Source organism: Leptosomus discolor, chromosome 5 (assembly GCF_034619465.1).
Source record: "Leptosomus discolor isolate bLepDis1 chromosome 5, bLepDis1.hap2, whole genome shotgun sequence".
Lineage (NCBI taxonomy): Eukaryota > Metazoa > Chordata > Aves > Leptosomiformes > Leptosomidae > Leptosomus > Leptosomus discolor.
In genome coordinates, this window is record NC_141395.1 from 62977644 (window position 1) to 63004979 (window position 27336).

Here is a 27336-nt window from a genome sequence, read left to right on the forward strand (position 1 = left end):
TACTAGATAATCTCACCTAGGCTCCTTTTCCCATGAAAGCTGGAGCATACGATCTTTTGAGGTCCCTTCCAACCTGGGCTGTTCTGTGATTCTACAACAAATAGTGAACACTAACAATGTAATTTTTAAAAAAATAAAAAATATTCACCACCTTGCCCCTTACACTGATTCATAGACGAGGATCTGATCTGAGGTCTCCAAAAAGGTCTTCAGTAATAACAAAGAAAACCAATTCCTGTTGTTTCTGTTCTTGATCTTAAGGAAATATTTCTCATGAAGTTCTGGTCCTTTCCCCTCATCTCGCAGAAGTTTTATATATATATACACACATCATAAATGAAACAAAATGAGATACAACAGGTTTCATAGATATTTTGCAGGCTAGTGTACCTACATGTATATGAACAAATAAACAGCCATCTCTGGAAAAAAAAAGGTGCCTGACTGGCCTTCACAGATCAAAATTTCCCTTTTTAAACCCAACAACAAAGCTGAGAACATAACTAGTGGTCATAAAGCAAATTAAACTATTTTCAGTTTTATTTTACTAGGCTTATTTCCAGTCAGTTGATCTACAATTGTTTTAGAAGCTCCACAAATCAGAAAACTCTGCTTAACAACAAGAAAATTCTTCCCTTGTTACTAAAAATCAGCATAAGTGTCACTAAAATGAAAGGATATTTAAGTGAAATATATTTTTCAAAATAGAAAAATAGTACTTGTAAGAAAAACATTACAGGGACAGTTTTGAAGAGATTTACAAGCATGTAAAAGGCAGCACAAACCAACAGAAGTATAGCTTTGTATTTAAAACCTGGGAGGAATAAGTATTTATCTATTCCGTGCCACACAAAATGCACTCTCTTACTATAGTAAGGGTGGGCATAAGATCAAGAAATAGCAGTGAAAAGGTATCACATTAAAATGGCATCTCATTAGAGGCCCTGCAATTTCAGCCACAAATTATTATATTTTCTAAGCATCTACCACCCCTCTATTTTCACTCAAGCAATGGATAACTTGGCGGGGGGGGAAACCATCTATATACGTATCTCCTTATAGTAAAAGAAACTCAGTCATTCTGATCTATGAAATAAGGCAGCCAAAAATATACATACAAAGCATCATCTTTAGAAGAGTTCTTTGCACTTGTGCATGTGTGTGCAATACAGAAAGAGCACATTTGTAGATGCAAAGCATGCCAGGGCCTCATTTATTGAGAATCCTGTATTTTCAGGGATTTAAAATCCTTCATATTTTCTAGATGTTATTAAAATCAGATGTGCATATAAAACATGTTCAAAGGTAAGCAAGAGAAATTGGATTTGGGTAAGTACCGTTTTAATAAGCAACAGCAAAAGAGACCAGCAGACAAATGGATAGCCTGCTTGCCTTTTGGGCCCACTCGAATTCATATTAGAGATTACTGTGTACTACGAAAAGCACAAGGGCTATTATGAAACCTGCAATGGAAAAGATGCAAATTTTATTTTTAATTATTGGAAGCATTCAGGGTCACTTTGTAGATTCAGTTGCATCACTGTGCCCCTTGAACTATTCCACTGATTTATAACACATTCAGGAGGGGAGAATGAAAGAATTAAAAAAAAACCCAAAACAAAACAAAAAAAACCCACACCAAACCAAACCAAACCCACAACCCAAACAAAAACAAAAATCCCACAAACACTAGATACAAAGAATTTTGGCCTGCTCCTTAATTTTAAGGTTTCACTGAAAGGCAGTGTTTTCTACAACACAAGTGTTCCCTTGTAACTAGCAACGACTATTGTGTCTAGGGGGAAAAAAAAAAAAAATCTAAATCTCATTCATTTTACGGGAAGAAGCAGCAGCATCCTGTTAACAGGGATTTATAGGGTTATACTATGTAACATTACAGAAGACCACACTTTTGTCAGCCTTTAAGTGAATCTTAACAGTAAGTTTCAAATAGTTTTGGATGTGATTGAAAAAAAAAACAACATCAACTATCAACCACTTAATCTTCTAAAGCTCACATCAGGTTTATCAGTCCTGAGCAGGAACGTCAGGACTCAATGTATCTCCTGAAAAAAGTGAAAAATAATCTTCACCACACATTACAAAGCCTTCCTCTCAATAAGCAAGAAAGGAAATGCTCTTATTCATAACCTTCCTGTTCACTAATTTAACTTGAGGCATTTATTAGAACAGTCTCTAACCTCAGTCTGACAATGGAAAGGATGGACTTACTCAAGTTGAAACAGCACCTGTCCTCAAACCCGTTTTGTGTCAGATCTGCTTTCTGACTTACTGTTTCTCTGTTCACCAGCTGGTTAACAGGGGTTAACAGTAACTCCCTACTTCAGAAGCATGAGCAGATGCTGAGATACTTAGGCCTGTATCATGCCAGCAAGAACTGGCAAAAACAACTACAGTCATTTTAACAGAAGTCAGGTTTACTCACTGTAATTAGGTTTAAATGACATCAATGCAGTTTCTTTCAGAAAAAACTAGATGCAGCTTCTCATCAGACCCAGTTCTTCATTTCCCTTCATTTCTCTACAAAGATTCTTCCTTTCTTTAACTATTTTTCACTACCAAGTCTCTTATCTTTTCCACTGGCCTTTAATTCTAGCTCTGCCCACTTCTATACTTCTTGACAGCATACTCTGCTTCCTTTTGGCCTCTGTCATTCTGTTCCTCTATTCCAGATTTCATCTGGGTGCCTTCACTATTACAGAAGTCCCTTTCCTTTCAGCAGCTCCTTTATCTCACCTGCCTATGACATCAATGCCGATTTTAAGCCTTTTAAGCAGCTCAGGTTTCAAATTTGTGTGGAAACTGAGCAAACCATTCCTCCACAGGCAAAGTTGGGCAGACCAAGCCAGAGTGTACTCTAGTTGCTCAGGTTAAGGAGCCGGCACGCAGGTATGAGACAAAATGTAAAATACAAGCTTAAAAATTCCCTCTACTATTCCTGACTCCCCCACACCAGGATTCATTTAAGTAATCATGTCTTAGCTTACACAGGTGAGTAGTGAAATTTTACTTAGGTTCTTTGGCATGCCTGTAAGATTAAAATTTTTTAAGTTATACCAAGAAACTGTATTGTTCCAAAGTCACAGTTTGTCATACTGTACAAACAAGAGATATTTCTTAAGAGATTTAAAATAAGAATGAATTTTGCAAGGAAAAGGCAGGGAACGAGAAAAGACAAAACATACCAAAAGAGAAAGAAAAAAATAAAAGCTGTAAGTTATACGGCAATTTCCACATAGTAGCCATAACAAATGCAAAATTTAATTATTATAAAAAATCAAAATACCTAAGCAATTGACATGTCTCTAACTGAGAAAAAATGTGCACACCCAGCATTCTGAATAACAAAGAGTCAAGTATTTAAAACCCTGACACAAAAGTCTAAATGGTTTTGTTGTTCTTCACTTTATCTGCTTCCTTATTCTGACTTGTTTCAAAAAGAATTCCCACGTTGTTTCTGGTGCCACTAACAGTTATGAACTGAAGTTAAATGAAAGTTACAGAAACAGTACTCCCCAGCTAATTCTTACCGGAATTCAGAAAGATCAAAATATAGATACCATTAAGGGTTTTAATTAAGTGTGAGATGAATTACTGCTGCCACAATTCCTCAATTCTATTATTTGAATATAAGAAGAAATAAAGGTGTTTTTGCAAGAAGAGCTGAAGGTCAAAAAATCAAGTCCAAGTATTATACAACTGGAGGAGAAAACTTTGAATATTTTCTAGCTATATTCCAGTGTTACAAACATCAAGCAATCAAAAAAGTCAAGTCAGACACAAAGAAACCCACAAAAATCAAAAAAACCCAACTCAGTAATCCTGTCACTACACTACCCGTTGGGTCTTTAGCACGAAGTATCGATGCTGGCTTACCGAATAAAGAAACCCTATAGCTGTAACAAAAGATGTTAAAGCTTTTATGCAGTATTTCCAGCCAAGTTCAGGTAACAACTTTCTCAATCTGGTATAAAAAACCCCACCTGAATACTCATCCATCAACTTAGAAAACTGCTCATGTTGATCACTTTTCTTTTTATGTTTGATTCTGAGCAAGTGGCAAGGTATTATCTATACTTTTTGCCTTCACAGATGACATCTTTTTAAACACCAAAGTTGCAGGGATAATTTGTGATTTATGGTTAACTAACACACTGCCAGATTAGAATCAAAGTTGCAACCGAAATAGGAAGCAGAACTACAAATAATTATGTATTAAAAAGCCTAAGTGTTCTTTTGCTTTGGATTCAGGATAAGCATATTAAACTGCTCCATCTTCTGGTTTAAAGACAACTAACATGAATTTTAATTCTGGCCGTTGCTAACTTGTAAGCAGTACTTGGCTGAAAACAATATTATTTGCAATATACATTTGACTAATATATGGTCAGGCACATTTGTAATGAGACACCTTGTTGATGTTTCTGAATACACATTCCTTTTTATACATATACAAACGTTTCCTTTGCAAAACAGCACTGTATTGTATATTTCACAGTCCGGTGGAACTGAAACTCATGTCAAGACATTAACCAAGTGCGATTTTCTTGAGGATTCCAACGGACTCACCAGTCCTAGGAAAGAATATTTATTATTTCAATTTACTGCCATAAAAATGCAAATTAATCCCTGTTGTAAAATCCTCTATCTTACCAGCTAAGAAAGAAATTTGCACACTTCAGTGACCTCCTGATAGAGGCATGCATTGGGTGCGGTGCTGTGCTGGCAGCGGGGGGCTGCAGGGGCGCCTCTGTGAGGAGAGGCCAGGGCTGCCCCGTGCTGGACACGGCTGCTTCCAGCTGGGCCCAGTGGACTCCCTGCAGGGCACAGCTGAGCCTCTTAGCCAAGACACTGGTGAGAGCAGAGATTCCCCAGCAGCCCTCGGAGAAGACCACGCAGGCTGTCCCTGCAGCCCATGGAGGACCACAGTGGGGGAGATATTCACGCTGCAGGCCTTGGGAAGCCCATGCCAGAGCAAGTGCCTGGTAGGAGCTTTGAGTGACTGATTCTCATCATCCTACTCCAGTTTTAATTGGCAATAAGTTAAATTAATTTCCCCAAAGTCGAGTCTTATTTTGCCCATGATGGTAACTGGTAAGAGATCTTCCTGATTTTATCTCAATCCACAAGCTTTTCTGTCTTATTTTCTCCTCGTCCTGTTGAAGAGGGGGAGTGAGAGAGGATCTGGGGGCTGTCTGGCAGCCAGTCAAGGTTAACTAACCACTAGAAAAGAAAATCAAATGTACAAAAAGAGATTGTGACAAGCCACTATTCACAGAAGGCTTTCCCTGACAAGCTTCCTTCTTTTAGATGTTCCTACTGGGAATCCAGATGATCTCAAAAGATTTGGAAGAAGTCCCAGAAGATTATTCTGTCTCAGCAAGAGTCCGACAAAGGCTCCAACTGCTTCTACGTTCTATGAAAAGTAAAGGAGTTATTTTGCGCCTTCAGTTCTCAGCCTACCATCCTCTGGAAACCTGTATTTCCTCAAAAATCTAGAACTACCATTTCAGGATTTTTCTCAGCTTAGCCCTGGCCTACTCATTTCCACCGCTGGAACCTTGCACAGAGTAAGCCACACTCTCTCAAAATGCGCACATTGCCCTGTGTTTTCTTTTGTCACACAGAGTTACAAGTCAAATTCCTTGGCAGCACGACAATGGAACTTTTCGTTTCCACACAATCTTTTGATGACCAAGCACTACCATTTCATGTACCAGAAACACCATTCCATGGAGCCATGTCCTTTCCCCTCCAGAATGAAGAATAGCTTTGTAATGGAAACTAGTGCATCAATGCATTAAAATGGCTCAAAAGAAATAGAACATCAAAATAAAAGCAGAGAACTGTGATGTTTTTCTGACTTGGCCTAGCTTGCTTACACTCTATTTCTAGTTTGCCCAGGGCCACCAGCATCTTTTGCCTCCACAAGTGATGCCCAGATTAAGCTATCAGTCCATGAAGGCTTCCATTTCTAATTCTACACGTACAGCTTCTTTCTCTCCTTACAGCTACAATGATTGGATTTTCATATTTAGCAAACAGACAAACATCAAGTAACATATGGGAGAAACAGCCAGCAACTAGAAAAGAAGCGTCCACTCTTTTCTTCAGCTTGTCACCACGTCTAAGCCCCCCAGAACAGAAGCAGATGCAACACTATTGCAATATTGATGCAATACTATTAACGAAAAGATGTCAGAAACCTCACTCAGAATCCTATCACCATTTCTGGTGAACTACGTTTTTGTTACTCTACCTGTCTTCCTGGCAATCGCTTCCCCCAGTTTTTGCATTCAGATCCTACCTGCCATATTTTCTAACTTATCTATTCCCCATCTTTTCAAAGTCAGTAAGTTTTAAAAAAAGTTTATTCTTACCAGCGTCACTGACAGATTCATAACCCTTCCAAACTGATCAACATAGTAGACACTATCCTGGTACCAGGAATCAAGGTGAAGATAATTATACATGCCAAAAGCACGCATGTGGTCAAGGGTATACTGATCATCACGAAGTTTCACTTCTGCTACAGCTGGGGAAAAAAAAAAAAAAAAACAACAAACTATTTTAGCATTTATAAATGTCTTTATAATTTAACAATTTAAAGTTCAAACTAATGATTACAAATTACAAATACATTACGTATACATAGTTTAAAATTTCACCACAAACTTGGAAAACAAGGTCATCCACACTGAAGGCCACCGCAGTCATTCACTGTGATCATGCAATAACTGCTACCATTTATAGTGGCCTGTTGCGGTGGGTTGACCCTGTCTGGACACCAGGTGACCACCAAAGCCACTCTATCACTCGCCTCCTCAGCTGGACAGGGTTAAGAAAATATAACAAAAGGCTCATGGGTCGAGGTAAGGACAGGGAGATCACTCACCAATTACCATCACAGGCAAAACAGACTTGACTTGGTGAAATTAGCTTAATTCCTTAGCAATCAAATCAGATAAGGGTAATGAGAAATAAAAACAAATCTTAAAAACACCTTCCCAACACCCTTCCCTTCTTCCTGGGCTCAACTTCATTCCTGATTGTCTCTACCTCCTCTCCAAGCAGTGCAGGGGGGACAGGGAAGGGGGGTTGCAGACAATTCAGCACACATTGTCTCTGATGCTCCTCCCTCCTTGGGGTGAAGACTCCTCACACTCTCTCCTGCTCAGCGTTGGGTCACTCCCACAGGAGACAGTCCTCCCTGACTTCAATGTAAGCCCTTTCCATGGGCTACAGCTCTTCTTTAACTGCTCCAGTGTGGGTCCCTTCCATGGGGTACAGGCTTTCAGGAAATGAATGTTCCAGCCTGGGTCCCCCACAGGGTCACAAGTCCTGCCAGAAAACCTGCTCCAGCGTGGGCTCCTCTGTCTCCACGTGTCCACAGGTTCTGCCAGGAGCCTGCTCTAACATGGACTTCCCACAGGGTCACAGCCTCCTTTGGGCACATTCATCTGCGCTGGTATGGACTCCTCCATGGGGTGTAGGCAGATAGCTGCTTCACCTTTAACCTCCACGGGCTGCAGGGGGACAGCCTGCCTTATCATGGTCTTCACCACGGGCTGAAGGGGAACCTCTGCTCTGGTGCCTGCAGCACCTCCTCCTCCTCCACTTGGTGTCTGTTTCTGTCACATATTCTCACTCCTCTCTCCTGCTTGAATATGTTATCCCAGAGGCGCTACCACCATCACTGATTATCTTGGCCTTGGCCAGCAACGAGTCCATCTTGGAGCGGGCTGGCATTGGGTCTATCAAACACCGGAGAAGCCACTAGCAGCTTCTCACAGAAGCTGCCCCTGTAGCCCCCTGCTACCAAAACCTTGCCATGCAAACCCAACACACCTATACTGTCTCTTCCCAACATATGTTGAGGTCTAATATGTCATTAGTCCTCATAAGATGAAACACATATGCAGCAACTATGTAAAACCTACTTCTAAGTCTGCAAAGAAAGGCTGTTCACTACAATGGTACCTTCTTCAAGGCAAGAAGCATGCTACCTACAGTCATCGACTTGAGCAAGACTTTTCCAAACACAAAACCTCTCCTCAGCTACCAGTAATCAGAACTGGGGTTACATTTCCAAGACTAACCAAGTTTCTGTTTAAACTAGCTGCAGCTCTTTCTTCCTATTCCATATCCATACAGAGACCAAGCAGCTGTTGTCCCTACATCTCAAAACACAGAAAATACTCAAGTTCTAGCAAAGACATTAGCAGAGGTCTAGTCCATCCTTCTGCAAATAGTCTCACACACAAAAACTCCAGTTCACTCTCCAGTACAATCACCCCAGGATCCTTAGACTCCCTGCAGGAAGTGTATCTCAAACTTCACAGGACAAGCAAAATCCTTTAGAAAGTCATAAGTGAACTCTGTCAGCCCGTCATGATTCACCTTCAAATCCAGAGTATGAGGAAAGCACATCAAGGCTAACCCTTCCCATAGCAACAGTTAGCTTAGTTCCTACTTTTTCAGCTTCCACTTTCTTCTCTTTTCTGCTCAGAAACAGAGCAAAGCTACTTCCAGTATTTCACTTCATCCACCGTAACAGGGACCACTCCCAACTCCATGCAGCAGTCCTCACCTTAGATTTCTGATGCGTTTCTTTAGCATCTCCTTAAAACCTACCAAAGAAGCAGTAGTTTATTCTACTCTGTCAGAATATCAATTACTGCAAACAGTAGTTCACTCTGCAGTGCAATCAGTGGCACTGCATAGCTATCATAATACCGTCGACCAGATGGTCACCAGATGGCTCAGAGCTGACCCCGTTACAGGTACTGGCTATTAACATAAAAGTGGCTATAGGAAACCATGCAAGATTATACTGTTTGATTAATAAAAAATCCAGTCATACTATACTAAATGCTTGCAAAATGACAGTATAATTAGCAATTAGTCACCTAATCACTGTTGATATTTGCAAATCAACAGCATTAATTCCACTCAGCTCAAATCATTATTCATATTCACCACAGAGGAGGGATTTCCGTACCTCTGCAATTAATAAAATTACTGTTCCCCAAGCCATGGTCCTTCAAAAAAAGCTAGAATATCAACAAAGGAGTGAGAAGAAAATACATGTGTCATAATGGGAAAGACTGCTACCCATTCCAATTTCTACTTTAACTAATTAGAATATTTTACAGTAAATTACACTGTAAAAGAAATTAGAAGGATGTGTCGTGCAAATCAGGTTTAAAGCTGTTTGTAAAATCCAGCTTTATCACAGAGATATTTTTCCCAACACAACAAGTGATGATGTGAATATTCTGTAAACAATTAAAGACAAAACCAAATACAATCCACGATAATTATTTTCAGTGAAATCAAGTACATGTCACCTACTTCCTGTATAGCTACATTAACTGATCTAACACATACAAATAGTGAAAACAGTCCAAACTAGATACTTACTAAAGCAAATGTATAACTTTTCAAGAAAATTCTCTGAATAATATACTATTGATTAGCTGAGTGTAAGGTGATAAGCTTTATAAAAGCTGGAAGATTATGAATAAGTTCTCTGTCCTTGAGTTTTTCAGCCTATGGTCTTGACAAGCCCTGAATAAGGGCCCAGGAACAGGAGATCCAAATCCCTTGCATAATTGCAATACATAATTAATTCTTCATCAACAGAAGTCAGAAACTATACAGTTTGTAGGAGATTTTAAAATCAAATAAATGCATACGGTACTGTCATACTGTCAAATAAGGTTATCAACTGCTTACAGAATATATCCTGTATATATAGCTCTCTGCCAAGAAGTAATTAGAGAATCCATCCTCCATTAATGGAAAACCATTCTGTGACCAAGTGAAATCTGTGCACAAATGCCATCTGCTATCACATACCATGTGCTCAGATAGTTTATAGGAGATTTTACACTAGGATGAAGTTCATTCCTTCCTTTCTGCAGTCTTCCCGGTTCAAGTTTTCTTGATGGTCCTTGGAAAAATAAGGAGAAAACCAACAGAGCTGAGTGCAGAAAAATGAAGGACAAAAAAGAGAAGAAAAGAAGTCTTTTAATAAAGTAAATTCAGAAAAAGAGAAGTTAATATAAAGGGAAAAGAAGAAATACTTCAATCGGATCATCATCTTATCTGTCGCTCACTTAAATGGTTTCACCTTTTTTGTTTGGTTCTTTGGTCAGGATATTTTACCGATTTTTTTGTTGTTTGGTTTGTGGTTGTGGGGTGGGGTTTTTTGTTTTGCTTTGGGGATTTTTTGTTTTGCTTTAAGAGTCAGACTAATTCACTAGCTTCAGCTTTTTAGGTTCAATTAACAAGCAGCAGTTAATGACAGCTATTCAACAGAATGATACATGGTCTCCTTCAAGTTTCTGATAAATAAAACTGCACTACTAAAACCCAGGAAGAGACTCATACTCTGCCATACCAGAAAAGAGAGCAAATACACAGAATCTATAAATCAAATCCCAGCTTTCAATATTATTTCCCAACAACCCTAGTTAGGTGGGATATTTCAGACTAGTACAAAGAAAATTATGCCACTTTTCTACAATTGTGTTTATTTCCAGCTCCGTGCTTAAAAAAAAATTAATCTGACTCAAAATTCAAACAAAAAATTGTTCAAAGACAATTAAGCAAAGATTTTCACTGACACTGCCTTTACTTAAAAGTGACTTTTTAGCGCCTTACTTAAAAGCAAAGGCACTAAATACAAAGCAGCTCATAAGAATGAACAGAAGGAGTAAGACCTTCTAACCTAACTGGATCTTATTATAATTATTACTCTGCATTGCAAATAGATCTCTAAATGAAGAACACTACCAAGGAACTTATACTTTAAATGAATAGTGAAGTCTGACACCTGCCATCAAACACTAGAAAGCAGTACTGTCATAAAAAAACTGGAGAAAAAAGGAGGAGAACAGCCCACCCCCATTTTTAGATGTTTTACTGAACACATCAAAACACCTTTACGACATTGGGAAACATATAAAATAATTATATCAACATATTATTCTGGGGCATTAAAGGGTACATATTGTATGCCATAATTTGTTTTGCAATGCCACCCAGTGGAAGCCATTTAGTATTTCATATACACTCATTTACTAGCGGAAGAGATTACATTAATTTATTTTCCAGTATCAGCATTCAAAGATTCTTCTAACCCTGCATTAATCCTTTTTCTTTTAATATGAACAAATCTGGTTTTATTGTTAATGGCAGCGTCACCTCGTTGTTGAGTAAAAGTACAAAGCTTGTTTATTCTACTGCAGTAAGAATGTTTATAGACTAGACACAAAAATTTACTCTTTAACAAACACTTAGCTTGCTGAAAACAAGCACAGGCTGACAGATACCATGTAATGAAGTATTCTTGCCTGATCAACTTACCTACACAGGTGTGAACAGTAAATAGGATCTATCACGCACTAAGCCGAACAAATAAATTGAACAAGATCCAAAAACTAGCAAGGCATTTGTGAAAGTATCACTATAGCAGTACCTTGATTTATAAGCTGACTTGTGCCAGCTGCAAGAACCATCTTCCTTAACAACAGTTTCAAGGCAGAACTTGCCTCTACATTATCTTTTTCTTTCTCAAGAGATTAAGGTACAACACAAGAACAGACCTAAACCTAGATATATGAACTACAGCTGTAATCATCTAAAAAGCTGTGGCTCACAGTTTCTTAGTATTTCCCATACATTACTTTAAAGACTTTTTTCCTATACTTAATTCTTCAAATGGAAACAAAAAATGCAACTGGAAATCTCCACGAATGTTTGAAACATACCAGTGCCTTTAGCTCCATAAAAAGACACAAGGGCATCCTTCCCCTGTGGCATTACTAATGGGCAACTACTTTTCACTAAAGAACAGTGAACGGGCAACTAATTTTCACTGAAGTACAGACCTCCTACTCTAAACAGGCTGCAAACAGGGCAGTCATTTATTAACACCGGTTTTCAAAAAAAGTGATAAAACCCCATAAACGTACGTGATCAAAGGAATGCATTCTCCCCACAGTTCTCCTGGCTTGCAACTGGAGCTCCCAGTTTGAGTGAATGTTTACCAAGCCCTTCAGCTGTTACTGTATTGAAAAGTGCACCCACATGGTAAGTATAATGGCTCTGCCAAACAGTCGATAAAGAGAGGAAAGGCAGGAGGAATAAATTCTAAGCCTCTGGAAAAAAAAAGGAATCAAGTTACACCTGACCAGTCGAAGTCAAGAGCAAGGTTCTCATTCCTTTAAAAATGCTGTGCCTCTTAGACATGGCTCTCTGTTGGTGACAAGGATTTGCCCCACACTCATTGCTTTGGGCTCTGCTGAGATCAGATCAGGGCGGAAGAGGTGACAGTAAACGAGCCGTGCTTTCCTCCCTCTCAAAGGTTCAGTGATCTAAAAGAAAGTCATTACAAAGCTCAATGCAAAGGAAGCATTTGAAAGTAAGCAACGGAAATAAACTAAGGAAAATAAGGAGAAAACCAGACAAAATTTAGGATAAAGAGCTGGGAAGTAAAGGTATAATGGTGTGGGGCTCATTAATGGATGAGAGATGAGAAAAGAGAAATGACTGAAAGTTTAGATTAACTACGACAGACTGAGTAAGGAAGAAATAAAAGAACACACAAGTCAGAGTATTTAAAAGGGAACAAAAGATATCAGAACTTCACCATTCTTCTTCACTGTGACTATATAGTTAAGAAATTCATTACAAAATTCCCCTTTACCACAGATCTAATAAATAAATGAATGTTTTAAATGTCTTTCTGCTTCAGCTGCACATCTGACCACAGCAAATTCCTGGCAACCACAGTTTGACAGTTAAAGGCAAATTAGAACTGAACACTAAGTTTTACACAATGGTCAGAAAATGAAGCTCATTACAGTCCACACAACCACTGCAAGCTATGTGCTGCTCTCCACCTGCTCCAGTAGTACAAGCCTGCATCAATTCCATGCGCTAATTTATTTTGGTAATTTTATTTTATAGCTTACAGTGAAATTAATAAAAATGGATAAATACAAAAACAAAGATGAAAATATCAACAAAGAAGATTAATACTCTAAACATTCATCTTCCAGATTCTACTACCACACTCTAAAATCAGGAATTAGTAATGCTGACAGTGTTCCTAAACATTTGAGATTCTTTTCATCTATTGTACTTTACTCGCTTCCACTTTGAGCAAATAAAATCAAACTCTTCACTCAGTGACAAATATTAATTTAATAACCCACAAACCACCAAGTTCTTCATCATGTTTCTGAGACTTCTAATCTGCTCAGAAACATGCTGAAAAGCAGAAATTCTTGGCCTTCTCACACAGTATTGATTTCTTTTCCTGTGCAGTAATAGGAAAAAGCCACAGCCTACACACCATCCACGGTCTCTATAAATCAACCCATTATTCCCACACAACACAGAAGTCAGCTTATGGAAGGATGCCCTCAGTCTGACGCACAGGTAGACCACTGACACCAGGAAATAGAACGTTCAGGCATGGAACATCTCTGTACTGTGAGGAAACTGCTTTGAAGTCAGCAGAAGTTAACCAGCCAGGAGAGCGAGCCAGCTGTGTGGTCCAAGAGCAGGCTGGGGCACAGACAAAACATCTAGACGTAGGGCCTGGTTTGGTTTATGCTTCATGTTACAACTTTTAAAAAACAACAAAAAAACCTTTCCACTCTCCAGTGGACCAATATCTACACATATACACACACTGAGAACAGAACAAGTGACCTGGTATTAAGGATTTAGTAGGACGCCTGAGTAAGTTAGACTGAAATGAGTCAGGTTCTTTGTGCTGTGGGAAGCGGAGAAAGAGAAGAACCCAGGCACACACACCAATCTTCACTCACCCACATTACTGCGACTTCTACATACAATATCCGAACAGACAAGGACTGACTAGATCCAGCTCTCCATTACCAACTCCATCACTCAAGTATTTCTGTGAAAGCCTGTAATCCTCATCTGTTTAGAACAGCTGCACAACCAACTATCCAAGAGCCACGTGGCTTGTTTGACCATGGGCACAATATCAAATAAAGGACAAATTAAGAGGCCGTACCCACGCCACACTGACTGCCACCATCTCTGGAACACCTGTAGTACACTCCCAATACATACACACACACTCACATTTAGACCGTCTTTTGGAAGGTGACACCGCGTGTTACTGCGACAATGTCAAAATACATAACAAAAATGTTACTCACTAAATTTTCCAGTCCTATCACAGACACATGTACAGTACCACCTCAATCTCATTTGCTCGTCCTTCGATACACAATTCCCATAAAACTTCTATCTTCCGCTGACGATTCACCACGGCAAATGTAACTTTCTGATCCACTAATGCAACATATTCAACATAAAATTAAAGCAACACAGAACGGATAATGTTACAGGCAGATATATTCTTCAGTAAATAAACAGAGGTAGAGATTGGTCCACCCTAATTGTCTATCACTGTCCCAGCTTTATAAAAAAAAGAAAATAATTCATCCACCTCACAAAACAGCTAAATTTCACAAATCAAAGGTAGAACGCAGAGAGACTTCAGGGGGTTGTGCTAATATTCCCAGTGAATCAGCCCATTAATGGGCCGGTACCTCAAACGTTAACAATGCTCAGCAGAAAAGACAGAGCATGGGATGCATAGCCTGAAGATCCACCTCCAAATTGTGGGCAGAGTAAAAAAGAAAAGTAGATGATTTGCAGAAGTTTGTAGAAGACACCAATTTAATCTGTATTTTTCCAAATCGCAGGTAGCCCGTCAGGTTCGCACACACGCTGCCGCTCTGAACGACCTCAGCCGCTCACCTGGCCTTGCCGCCAGGGCACAAGCCAGGTCCCGATTCAGCACAGATCTCCTGAGCCATCTGGAAGCCAAGTTCCAGCTCCCAGGGCAAGCTGCTCTGACAACCGCCACAGACCTTGGTCCGCCATGAAGCCACAGGAGCCTGGGGGGGCCCCAACGACAACCTTGCGGCCCATTACACCGAAAAAAAACGAGAGGAAGCGCCGAGCCACCTCAACGCCCGCCGATGCCGACAGAGGCCAGGCGGGCCGGGCTCTCCCCAGCTCAGGGCACGCCTGCACCGGGGGCCGCTGGGCCGGGCCGGGCCGGGCCGCGGAGCACCGCAAGCGGAGGGACGTAAGCACGGACGGACCCTCCCGCGCCACCCGCCGGGCCTCCCCCCCGCGCCGCCGGACCCAGCCCCGCTCCTCACCCGCGTCGAGCCCCAGCTGGTAGCAGGCCAGCGGCTCCAGGGACAGCTTATATCCCTCGAACTTGGGGTCCAAGAGCAGGCGCTTGGCCTGCAGGGAGCAGTGGGCGGCACCCGCCATGCCGCGGCTCGGGGAACACTTCAGGAACAGGCGGCGACTCTGCGGCCCCGCAGAGGACGCGCGGAGCCGCCGCGGAGCACGGCGGGAAGGGCCGCGCCGGGGGCCGTAGTCCGGGCCCGGGGCACGCCGGGGGCCGTAGTCCGGGCCCGGGGCACGCTGGGGGTTGTAGTTCGGGCCCAGGGCAGCCGTCCGCCTCGGCGCACGTCGGGAGCCGCAGCCGCCGAGCCGGCGGCGCCTCCCCGGCGCTCGCTTCCCGGCGACGCCCGCGCGCGCGGCGGGCGGGGCAGGCGGCAGTTGTGTGTCCGGGTTGGCTCCGCCTCTGCCGCCGGGGACTAGCGGCGCCGCGGCGAGGTGAGCCGGGAGTGCGGCGGGTCTGGGCGTTGCTGCAGCCTCTCCCCGCGTCCGCTCCCTCGCTCCGGCCGCGACTGGGGGCCGCTGGGTGGGCCGGTGGGGAGAGGCGCCGGGCGGGAGGGCCGGGCTGCGGGGAGGGCGCGCCTCGGCGAGGGTGGGTAGTGCCCGCGCAAGCGGCCCCGCGACCTGCCGGTGCCGCCGCGGTGGGGCAGCCCGGGGTATGGCGCTGCGGTGCTGCTGTCTGCGCGCTCGGCCCCAGGGCTGGCCGCGGCGTGGCGCTCCGGCCGTGAGCTGCGGGGGTGTGCGAACGGACGCGGCGCTGCGTGTTAATGCCGTGCAGGTGACTTTTCTTTTTGTTGCGTGAGTGGCAGCAGTGCTTGTCCAAACTCTCTTCTCCTCCGTGTAGGTTTGTGAAAAACCTGGATTTCCAAAATGAATAAAGATGCCCAGATGAGAGCAACCATTAACCAAAAGCTAATAGAAACAGGAGAGCGAGAACGGTAAGTAGGCTTCCTACCCCCTGCAGTAAGACGCTTAAAGTATTACCAAACGTGAACTATATCTACAAGTTAAGTAAACATAACTCTAACTTCTTCAAATCCCTGCATGCGAGAGTCTTATGTATTATATAAAGCTATAATTAAAAAAAAAAAAACCAAACATGTTTTTGCCTTTTGAACAGTTTAGTTTTACACTTCAAAAGAGAAGCTGGGAAAATAACAGATGAGGTGGTTGGCTTGTGAACTCTAAAGCTTTCTCTTATTCTGGTACTTTGTGTTGGAAAGCTCTTGGTTCATGTGGAAATTGCCATGAAATTCAATTTGTTGCAAGTAAATCCTGTTATTTCCTAATAAAGAGAATGAGAGAAAACTTTCCTTTTTAGCTTTGAAACTTAAAAGTTTTTCTTGTGTTCCTATCTCTTCTCCTGTTAGGGAAAGAAATATACAGTGGAACGCATAAAACGGCACTTGTGCAAGTCACTGTAGAGATTCCAATAAAGACAAACAAGTAAATTACGCAATGTAGCGTGGCAGCTGGTTTTTGGCTTTTATTGCCTCTTCAGTCTGTTTGCATTGCATTTGCATATCACTAGTGTGCTTACGACATTTACCTCCTCGTCACTTCACAATATTTATAACACCACGCACCAAAAGCTCTATTTTCTTCATTCTTTCTCATAGAGGCCTTGAAAAGTCTTCTTCCTGGGTCACCGCATAGCCCTGTACCTAGTGTAACCTTTTGTAGGCTGATGTGGTGTCTGTGCTCTGCCTCTTTCCTGGTTATCACCATCCCCTTGGAGATTGCACAGAGTTTCAGCAGAGCAAGCAATTTCTCAAAATGGTATTGGAACCTCTTTTATTTAAGAGTAAGAGTTTTGGCAGGATGTCAAAAGCTGTATTACAAACAAGCTTTGTCAGAACTGTACTATGATCAGAGACAGAGCACTCATTTTTTGAATTAAGAAATATCCAGAAGCAGTGAATTTCACAAGTATTGTTACTCTGCTTTTTGTCATCAGTTCATCAGCCCTCTACAATTCATTGAGTAAAAGGGATTAGACCTACACAGTTCAGCCTCTTGCTGCAACCCTTTCATTCAAAAAAACAGAGTTATTTAGGATGGTACAAGATAAGTAGGCTTGCTAGCTGATGGAATAAAGGATAAAGATATTAAAACTTATTTTATCATATCTTACTTTCATTTTTCCGTTTCATTCTTCTGTTTTTCGGTACTAATTTTTGCATTTTTTGCTAGCTTTCAGTATTCTCTTTTGATATATAGAGTAGGTGTATCATTGTGGCAGGTAGTTGCATGTCTTCTCTATTTAATGCCTGAATTCTTGTTGCTTATACTTAAAATTGCTAACCATGCTTAGGAAGATAAGATACACAATCCCTTCATCTTCACCCAGCACAAGGTGAAGTGTAGCTGTGGAAAGAAACCTGCAGTTGCAGACAGTAGTACAGAATTCTCCTTTCAGAAAGGAGGTGGGGAAGGCTTTGTTTATTTTGAAGGCCTGGTTTCAGGTGAAATATTCCAACTTTGAAAGTTAGCATACGTTTGGTAACTGAGTAGACTTGGGCAGTTCAAGTGATTCAGAGGCTTTTAGGTAGCGCTTTTCTGTGGCTGCAGCATCAACTGAAGAAATACTGTGAATTAGCTCCTGAGCTGCCAGCTCCTTGTAGTCCAACGTGGTAAACTGAAATTGGTACTCATTCGGGTTAGGAGTCACATCCCGTTCAGCCATTTCTGCTGCTGGTCTGGGAGTTCTGCTGTGAGTAGTAACTGTAGGCGTAACTTTCACACTGAAGCTTATTTAAGCTGTCAGGAACATTTGCTGTCCCTAACAAGTTTGTATATTGTCTTAACAGCCTTAAAGAGTTGCTGAGAGCCAAGTTAATTGAGTGCGGCTGGAAGGATCAGTTGAAGGCACATTGCAAAGGTAACGGTGGTCAAATAACTAATACCCTCTGTAATCAACTGAGGTTCTGGCGAAAAAAAAAATAAAAGTCCCAGATGAAGGCTTTACTGTCTAACAGTCAACTTAAATTGGAATTGGGCAAGAGGGGAGTATCCCTGGCCATCGGTTTTGCCTGTAAGAAAGCATCTTGCTGCATTGGCAAAAGTATCTTGAAACTGCATCTTTGATCTGAACCTTATTAAGCTTCTGAGAAAAGTATTAGAATTGATTCCTTAAATAAATCATGATGATACAGGGTTTTGTTTTGAGAGAAATTACTTCCTTACCACAAGATAATAAAAGCCAGGTTAAAGGAAATACCAAATACAGTGGTATGCAACTTAGAAACTTAGGAGAACTTCATTGCCCACGTATGGGAGAGAAAGAAGTTCATCTGTACTCTTTCTGAATACCGTTCTTGAAAATAAGATCATCTGCTTAGATGAGAGAAAACAAGCAGATGAACCTTTAAATACCCAAATCTTTAGTTTTAAGTTACTTAGCATTACTGCCATCTACTGACTTGTAAATGGTTTGAAAATATCATAAATAGTGTTTAAGCATCCAGGAATATTACTGCATGATGAAATTCCCTTAAAGCAAGTAGCAAATCCCTTGAGGTTTCGCTTTAATTCTGATTTGGTGTGTTGTGCCCAGCAACTCAATTTCATTACAAAGTTTTCTTTTTGTAGGGCTGAGTGTGTTAAATTGTTTTAGTAGGTGGATTTGCAGAGAAGGCTGAAATGGTTCGTGCTGGCAGTTGCCTGCCTGATGCCACTGCCAGAGATTACCCATTTCAATAGTACAGACAGCGACAGGGATGTTTATTTGCCTTCTCAGCTGTACACTTTATACTGTGCTATAGCAAAGTTAAGTAAAATGATTTGGTTTACATTAGTACTTCAAACTGTAACTACAGCTGATGAGAATGCAAGTTTCAGTTAATTTGTCCCTGCAAGGGCCTAATAACCTCCAAAATAAAGGACAGAGGAGATTTGGGGGGGGGGGGGGGGGGGGTGTTTTGTTGGGGTAGGTTGGGGGTTTTTTTGATGCCTTGTTCTAGAGCTCTTGCTGTTGAGGATTAGGGCCAATAATTGAGTAATAGAGTATTAATTTCTACAGGGAATTCAGCCAAGAAAAACAGTTTACAAATAGTTCATGTGATGTTAGTTCAGGAGACATATGTAGTGCCTTGGGGACAATCAAACCTATGTACAGTTAAAAACATTCATGTTTAGACAAAATATTTTAGGTTTACGCTACTGAATTGAGGTTTCTTCTCGGCATTGACTTCTGCATTTTTCAGTAGTCTTCAAGGCCGTATAAGTAGACAATTTTTACTGGTATGTATTAATCATACAGTATATCTTAATCATAGCTTTTGTTTTGCTGTAGATGTAGACTTTTCTTTCAGATACGCTTTTTTACTTTGCTGGAATGTAGAGAAATGTTGTTTAAACCATTTAGGCAGAGTAGTATGTATTTACTGTCTCTGTGCTCTCCCTTGTAAGTTCCAAAGTCTTTTTCCAATTGCATCGTTTTCTCACTATTATATAAATAATGTGTTTGAAGAGATAAGCGGACCAACTTGTGAACTTCTGCAACACTCCAGTAATATGCACATCTGGTAATGCTCAGATAAGCTTAAACTTTGTAACATTTGATTTTAAAATACGAGCCGATTAGGATGCCTCAGTAGCAACAAGTTCCCATCCTTAAACCTATGGTATGAATGAATCCACTGTACAATGCAGGGGGTACTGAGTTAATAACCTACATTTAGGTCACATGCTACTTCATATTCTCTGATGACCTATGCATGCGGGTTTTGTCTTCTAATGAGTAGATTAAAAGACTTAAAATATCGGTCTTGGTCTTCCCCAGATGTCATTAAGGAAAAAGGATTAGAGCATGTTACAGTTGATGATTTGGTGGCAGAAATCACTCCCAAAGGCAGAGGTAAGAAAATGCAAATGTGGATGTCCTAGTACATGAATAAACATACCTACCTGTATTTCATTCATATTTCGAAAGCAGCATTATGAACTTGCCTGTGTTGGATTCAAGGAAAAATATTAATAGCTTGATATTAACTACAAATAAAACACGTGAATGTGTGTTATGAGCTATGTGCGCAGACTACTTTTGCAGGTTACACTTAGTCACGATTCTGTATTCATCTTTGCAATTGACTTAATGGTCCCAAGAAAACTTGGGGTACGCAGCAGAGATGTTTTAAGATTCCAGTTCTTTTAAGATGGAAAATCTGAACTAACAGTACTAGTCAATAATCCTTTCCCTCAAACCTTCCCACTTTCTTGACTATGGCTAGGCAAAAAACCTGCCAATAACAACAGTGTTCTCAACAGACTTCAATTTTAGCCTGTTTTAAATAGGAAAAATACAGAATTGCAAGAACAAAGAATAGAAGTAGCTGTTGTAAAAGGTTGATATTAGCATATTTTCCATTTTGTCTTTGTTACTTCTTGCTTTCTTATTTGTGTTTCAGCCTTGGTACCAGACAGTGTAAAGAAAGAACTCTTGCAGAGAATAAGAACCTTCCTTGCCCAGCATGCCAGTCTTTAACTTTGACATTCGTCTGGGATACGGTGTTTCTGTATTATGTCAATCATGTCAGGATTGGAACGCAGTTTACATACTTAAGGATGGGAAATAAATTTTTTTTGTATGATGAGTTGCTTTCTTCTGCATCGATTCTTAAACTTGTTATTTTAATAAAAAATTCTGTGGACTTGTTCTAAGGCTTTTCTCTCTGTCAGTGCACTGTAACATGGTGCCACCTATTCCACTTTTCAATAATCCATAATTTTATATGGTTGTGCAAACTTGCTCAGATTTTCAAAAACAGAAGCTCAGTTAACAAGTACATCAACCAGAAATGCAGAAGGGGAAAAAAGTCTGTGGAAAATGGGACATGACATACTACTGAGCATACCATTTCTGATTTTTCCCTGGGTAAGTAGCTGGACAACATGAAGTTAAGACTACTGCTGGTGGCATTCCTCTTGGTAGTTCTGTGCTAGAGTGAGTAGGCTGAAGTCTTGTGTTGCAAATATTCACTCAATAAATCATAAGAGGTTGAATTTTTCAAACAAAAAAGGCAATCATGTCTGTCATCAATAATTCTCTCTTCACGTTTGATTAAAAAGTCATTATTCTGATCCACAACAACTACTGTTTTCTAGCTTCGCCCATACTACTGGTAATTTTTAATTATGTGGATCTTTGGGGCCTTTTTAAATTTTAAGTGTAATACAATAATTTGCCAACATAAGTCTCTTAAGGTGATATATTTTAAATTCTTATATCTGGAACTGCAATATCAGCCAGGTCTATAAATAGCTGCAATAATAGAGAGGCTCAGGAAAGGCACTTTGAAGTAAGAACATTTAGGTTTTGCCAGCTTCAATCTGAGGTGACAGATTATCAAGTGGAGGAGAATCAGAATCATTAGGTTGGAAGAGAGCTTTAAGATCATCAAGTCCAACCATCAGCCTAACACCACCATGCCAACTGAAATGTGTCCAGAAGTGCCACATCTACACGGTTTTTTAACACCTCCAGGGATGGTGACTCCACCACTTCCCTGGGCAGCCTGTTCCAATGTTTGACTACTCTCAGTAAAGAAATTTTTACTAATGTCCAATCTAAACCTCTCCTTGCACAACCTGAGGCCATTTCTTCTCATCCTATTCTAGTTACTTGAGAGAGACCAACCCCCACCTCGCTACAACCTCCTTTCAGGTAGTTGTAGAGAGCAATAATCCGGGGTATCTGGGATGTGCTGCAGTATACGGATATCCTTCTGAGGGCCTGGCCTGTACTGTTGTAAATGTACCTTCATGCCAGTTTCAACACACTTGTTGTATGTTATAGTGTTTACGCTGTTGAATAATGGTGGATGTCAGAATGAAGAAAATTCTTTCTCCCACATAAAAATCCATCTTGTTTTTTAAAAAGTTTATTTGCACTATGTGAATTCAATGTTTGATTGCAACTTCATTTGCAATGAGTATATTCTGTTTGAATTGCATAGATGTATATTTATTCTGAGCTCTTAATTCTTGACTTGATTTACCCAATGCTAGTAACTGATGGAGTATACACTGTTTCTTCCCACAATCTTATAGAATGTACGCTAGCTGAGTGTATGTTTAATGTATGACAAGGCTGTAAAATATCTTCCGTATTCTTTTGTTCTTAGAGGTCTTTGCTGATGTTCTTTCTTTGTTATTTTGCACCTGACTTTAAAAGTCTTTGCTTGATGAATGGCTGCAGTGTGTCGTGGGTACACAATAACTTGCTCCAGAGCTTCCACTTGATTTCCTTCACTGGGGTGGGAGGCGGCCAGACGTGAGGTATTCATACAGGGAACTGTGGAAGGCTTGTCATCTGATGAGTAAATGTTTGAGATTCCATCTAGACCTAACAGTTGAAGTGCAGGTGCTGTAAGCACGGTGTAGTTCTCTGTGGGTAGCTTGTGCTTGGCACAGAATAAAGACTGAACATCGTATGAATTTTCAGAAAGTTGTGCTGACCCATCTGAAGTTCAAGGCTTGACAAACAGCTCTTTCACCTGCTTCCAAAAGGAAGTTATAAAGTTCTGCCCATACTGGCTTAAAATGCAAGAGCATTCAGAGACCCAGAAGGAAGAGGAAGAGTGACTGCCACACACCAGCAGCTCCATCTCAGGGTAACACTGCCTGCTCTCTGATGTGATCAGCCTGATGCTGCATGTTCCTGCAGTGAGGTCTGTTCATCGCACCAGCGCAGCCTCCATTCAGGAGCGAGGCAAAGGGCATGTTTGACAACATGCAGATCCAAATGACACTGAAGCAGACTGGTCAGAGGTATCTTGATGGATCTTCTAAGAATGAAGTGAGATTTGGGGTCACAGCAGCAATGGGAGTTGTTTGCTTGAGGAATAAATAGGTGAGACCTTAGTGGTCTCATACTAACTGCAGGTTTTATTCTCAGAGGCACAGGGTGGCTTTGTTTTACAAACTGTTCTCTGCACAGTCTCAGTTTCTACTCATTTGGTTGAGTATTGAAAGCAATTGGTAACACTCAGGATCTAGCCAGAACATTAATTGTCCTTTTGAAGTTTTTCTTGCAGGCTGAAAAATAAGACAATCTGTGCTGTTAAAGGTTCCATACCTATAGATATACAGACAGACAGATGCATTAACTACTTTTTCTTCAACGTGTCAGCATTTTCGATGCCATGAAATGCATCTGTTCCTTACGAAGGCAGACAGCACCCAGAACTAGACAGGTAAGAAGTGACAATTTAGGATTGATGTGAATTATCTCAGCTAAGGGCATACACTTCTTTTAGATGGCAGCTCTATACATACAGTCTAGTAGCTGATTCAGCTTGGCCTTTTTGTAGACGAGCCTGTAAAAAATAAAATCAGTTTGTAAATTGACATTGAAATAATGGGTCAGATAATAGCTAGAGTAAATTGGTATAGCTCTGAATGCGCACAAATCCAAATTCTATGTGACAGTGAATTGAATAGTCCTACTGCTGTCAATGAGAGACCAATAGAAAAAAGTTAGCCTGGCCTCTCCCTAAGTCAGGCCCTGAGGGGTCTGAAATACACAATGAACTGAAACTGGTTAGATTCTGATTTGTTTGATAATTATTTCCCCATGGATACTTCTCCACTGACATAGTCCAGTCAAAAAAAGGTTATAAAACAGTAAAATGACCATGAAATTCTGCTGGGATGTCAAACTTACAGCTTAGATACAACCTCATCCTTTTGCCACTGCAGCTTTTTCAATTATATTTTTTCCTATTTTTTTTTCCCCCATTCTTTTTTTCCCATTCTTCTTCATTCTTGTTTACTGCTATAATGTTTCAGTACGGACCTTTATCACTTCGAGAACAAGTATGTCTGAAGTCGTCTAAATCCAGTAAGAGTCCATCAGTGCTATGAAAAAATTATTGCTGCTTCTCAGTTCTTCTCTCTGGAGAGTCCTTTGGGGTGACAGCTCTGCACTACCTAGCCCATGTCCTCATCTTTTCTTTCACATAGTGGAATATGTTTAATTATAGTGATTGTGGCGCCTTGATAGTTCAGCTTTAACTTACTTAGTGATGATTGAGTTTTCACTGGAGCAATTAAAAATATCCAATGCTTTTACCTGCTGGCTTTCTTTAAATTCCTAAATATTTGCAATTGAAATCAGAATTGTGTTCTACTTGGCCTGTTTTTCTCAGCTATTCAGTTTCTGAATGAAACAGCTGTGGCTGCAGAGCCAAATTTGTAATGACTGGAGCCCAAAATGAGGAAAAATACATTCCTTTCCTCATAAATAATGTATATTTTACCACTTTAGTGTAATGAATAGGCTAATCAGCATTCTGCTTGGAATGAGAAAAGGCCTAATCTCGCTTTAGTGTATTTCACATTCACCATGGTGCTTTCCATCTGAACAGTGTTATTCTTAGAAATTTAGAAAATGATCTTTACGCTTACCTTGTAACTAGTGAAATGATTTAGTAGTAGATCATAAAAAGTATCCCTCTAAGAAATGCCTGCTGATTTCTGTTTGTTGGAGTTACTAGGAAAGAGGTTATCCATTCTTTCAACCATTGATCCTGAGGTAAAGTATCGAGTTGCTGCTGATAAAATCTGCGGCTGGCAGCCTGTGGGTAAACACTGACAAGGGCAGAGCAACCTGCCCTCTCCTGTTGGCCAGCTCCCATCAACCGCCTGTGTACAAAGTCAGCGCAGTATTGAGTTTGTACATCTGGTGCAGAGGGCAAAAGCAATGCTTAATTCCCTGGAAAGCAATGACACTGGAAATCACAGTGAAAAACTCATCATCTGCTTCCATGGGATCTTTGAATACGTATGAACAGAGATGAGCATTACACTGATCTTTGCTTTGTATACTGCATTGGTGAGACTGATAGTCGTGACGTACGGCTCGCAGTTTTGAAAGGAAGAAGGAAAAACTGGAGTACTGAAAAAGAAAAAGGAATTTCTGAGGGCTAGCACTGCTTGTTAAGCTTTAAAAATCTCCCAGTGTTAGTTTATTGAAAATAAAGCTGAGAGAAAATATGGCTGTGATGTCAGGACCTCCTTAGGGAGAAAACAGGAAACAAAGGGCGCTTTAACAAAAAAAGGCATAAAGAGTAGACGGAAATAAAAGCCAGACAAATTCAAATTTAAAACAAGATGGCATTTATAAAAGTACAGTTGCTTAATCACTGAAACAAATTCTAAAGAAATATAGTGCTTTCCTGAGTACAAGATGCCTTTCTGGAAGAGCTGCTTTAGTTCAGAGCTACTCAAACTCTGGACATGCACTACTCACCTATGAGTGTTCCCTGGAGTTGGCAGCAGCAGCTCAGTTTCTTCTAGCTGGGAAAAGAAAACCAGAATAAATACTCCGTGTTTATACTTCTGCTCCCTTGCAAAAGAAACAGAGGCATCCCCAAAAATGTAAGGTCCGGAGCAGTTCACTGGTGTGTATCAATGTCCTCTGCTTTTTAACTCCTCTGTTCTGGAAAAGCTAAGCAGCAGCTGAAATGCTATTTTCTAACACTTTCCAAGGTGAACCTTGTAATGAAGTTTCCATAAAGAGAAATGCTCCTTTAGCTGAACACCAGCCAAAGTTGTTAGCCCCAGTGCAACACCCTCAGAATCTATGCTAGAAGTGGCAGTAGCAGTTAAGCATTAAAAAATCCTTTTTTGTAATTTGGATTGAAAAATGCTCCTATCCAGCTGATCTGTTTGTTAGACTTCTTCGTGTGCATTTCACTCTGAGTTAAGTCTCTGCCCAAATCCTGGATCACTCTGCTAGTATTTGAGCAGATTACATTTCAAAATACCTGCTGACATATTCTTTGCAAGGAGGTGTTTCATCAAATAGTCAATGGACGGAAGAGGACTGTTCTTTCTCTGTTGAATAAAGATCAGAAAGAGCATTATCTATGCCTGATTTCTGCCTGCTGACTGCTAAAATGATAAAGATGATTTAAAATGCTTCCTCACTGTCATGAGGTAAACAGGAAAACTTGATAAAGAATGAAAAAATGTATTTATTTCACTTCCTCATTTCCCTTCTTTGATTGCTGTCTCCTTTAGACTATATATATGAGGTTATACAATCATATTCAAAACCAGCTGTTGGTATTTTCCCCCATCAAAACTGGGATCTAGATGTCCCCATCCAAATTTGACTAAGACAGTAAAGTTTTTTTGAAGCTGGCATTGATTTTAGTCAGATTTCGGGAGCTGAACACTTCCAACAGCCATTGAGCCTGGCACATAGGTGCTCCGATAAGAACTTGAGTTTTGAATTTTTGGATCTATAACATAGATCTTTTTGCTGAATTGATTTGTTTTAAAGTGGGAAAAGGCAGGATTTGTGATTAATTTGAGGGTTTTTTTTTTTTTCTATTAAGTTCTTTTGCCAGCTTTAATATAATTCTTCTTGAAATGATACCATTAGATCTGGCAAAGTGCTTGAAAAAAAGAAAAGAAACTCACATTTTACCAATGGGTAGAAATTCTTCTAACAAATGCTGAAGTACAAAGAAACAAAGAACAGCTTCATGATTCCCCCCTCCACAAAAAAAAACACCAAAAAAACAAACCTAGAAAGAAAATCCTTTGCTTTCCTAAATGCTTTCCCCAACAAAAGTTCATGACCTTATCTTTCCATGCTACGTGCTCTCTCTCCTGTTTCCCTAAATGCAAATCATATACATGCAGACACACACACTCAAGCATATCCATGTAAATAAATATTTTTATAAAGCAACATGCTAGATACTCAAGTATTTAGAGGATTTGAACTCAAATGCTAACACTATGCCTAGGATCCATCTTCTCCTAACTCAAACTTAGTGCAAGTATTTCTTTTTTTGCTAATAAGAAACACAAGAAAGGCTGTGCATGTATGTCAAGCAAAATTACTTAATGGCTACATACTACAGGATGGAAAGGAAGATTTTCTATTTAGTAATGAAGTGATAAATTAGTTGTATAAAGAATAGGCCCCATTATCCTCTCCCTAATTTGCAGTTGAGGAATATGAGGATTATAATGAATACAGAGCATAAGCTTTCTTCCCATATAAAAAAAAAAGCCAGGGATTTTTTTTTTCCTAATTCTAAT

The 27336-nt window shown here is 40.4% G+C and overlaps 2 protein-coding genes across 4 annotated transcripts in view; one reads left to right on the forward strand and one right to left on the reverse strand.

Annotated features, from left to right (window-relative positions):
• NUDCD1 (NudC domain containing 1) overlaps nt 1-15395 on the reverse strand; it is a 46102-nt gene extending 30707 nt beyond the window's left edge. For both annotated transcript variants that reach the window (XM_086465007.1, XM_086465009.1), the window contains exons 1-2: nt 15246-15395; nt 6402-6556 (exon numbers count right to left, since the gene is read on the reverse strand). In XM_086465007.1, the coding sequence (XP_086321133.1) occupies nt 6402-6556; nt 15246-15363 (273 nt within the window). In that variant the 5' untranslated portion in view covers nt 15364-15395. The remainder of the gene's footprint in view (nt 1-6401; nt 6557-15245) is intronic.
• Nucleotides 15396-15677: 282 nt separating this feature from the next.
• On the forward strand, nt 15678-20870 carry ENY2 (ENY2 transcription and export complex 2 subunit). Of its 2 annotated transcripts, none has more exons than XM_086465542.1 (5): nt 15678-15714; nt 16121-16214; nt 18087-18157; nt 20060-20134; nt 20685-20870. In XM_086465542.1, exons 2-5 carry the CDS (start codon nt 16147-16149, stop codon nt 20759-20761), a joined length of 291 nt encoding a protein of 96 aa, XP_086321668.1. In that variant the 5' UTR covers nt 15678-15714; nt 16121-16146; the 3' UTR covers nt 20762-20870. The 2 variants fall into 2 exon arrangements, with proteins under 2 accessions (XP_086321668.1, XP_086321669.1); XM_086465543.1 differs by lacking the exon at nt 15678-15714 and adding an exon at nt 15770-15802.
• Nucleotides 20871-27336: the final 6466 nt, after the last annotated feature.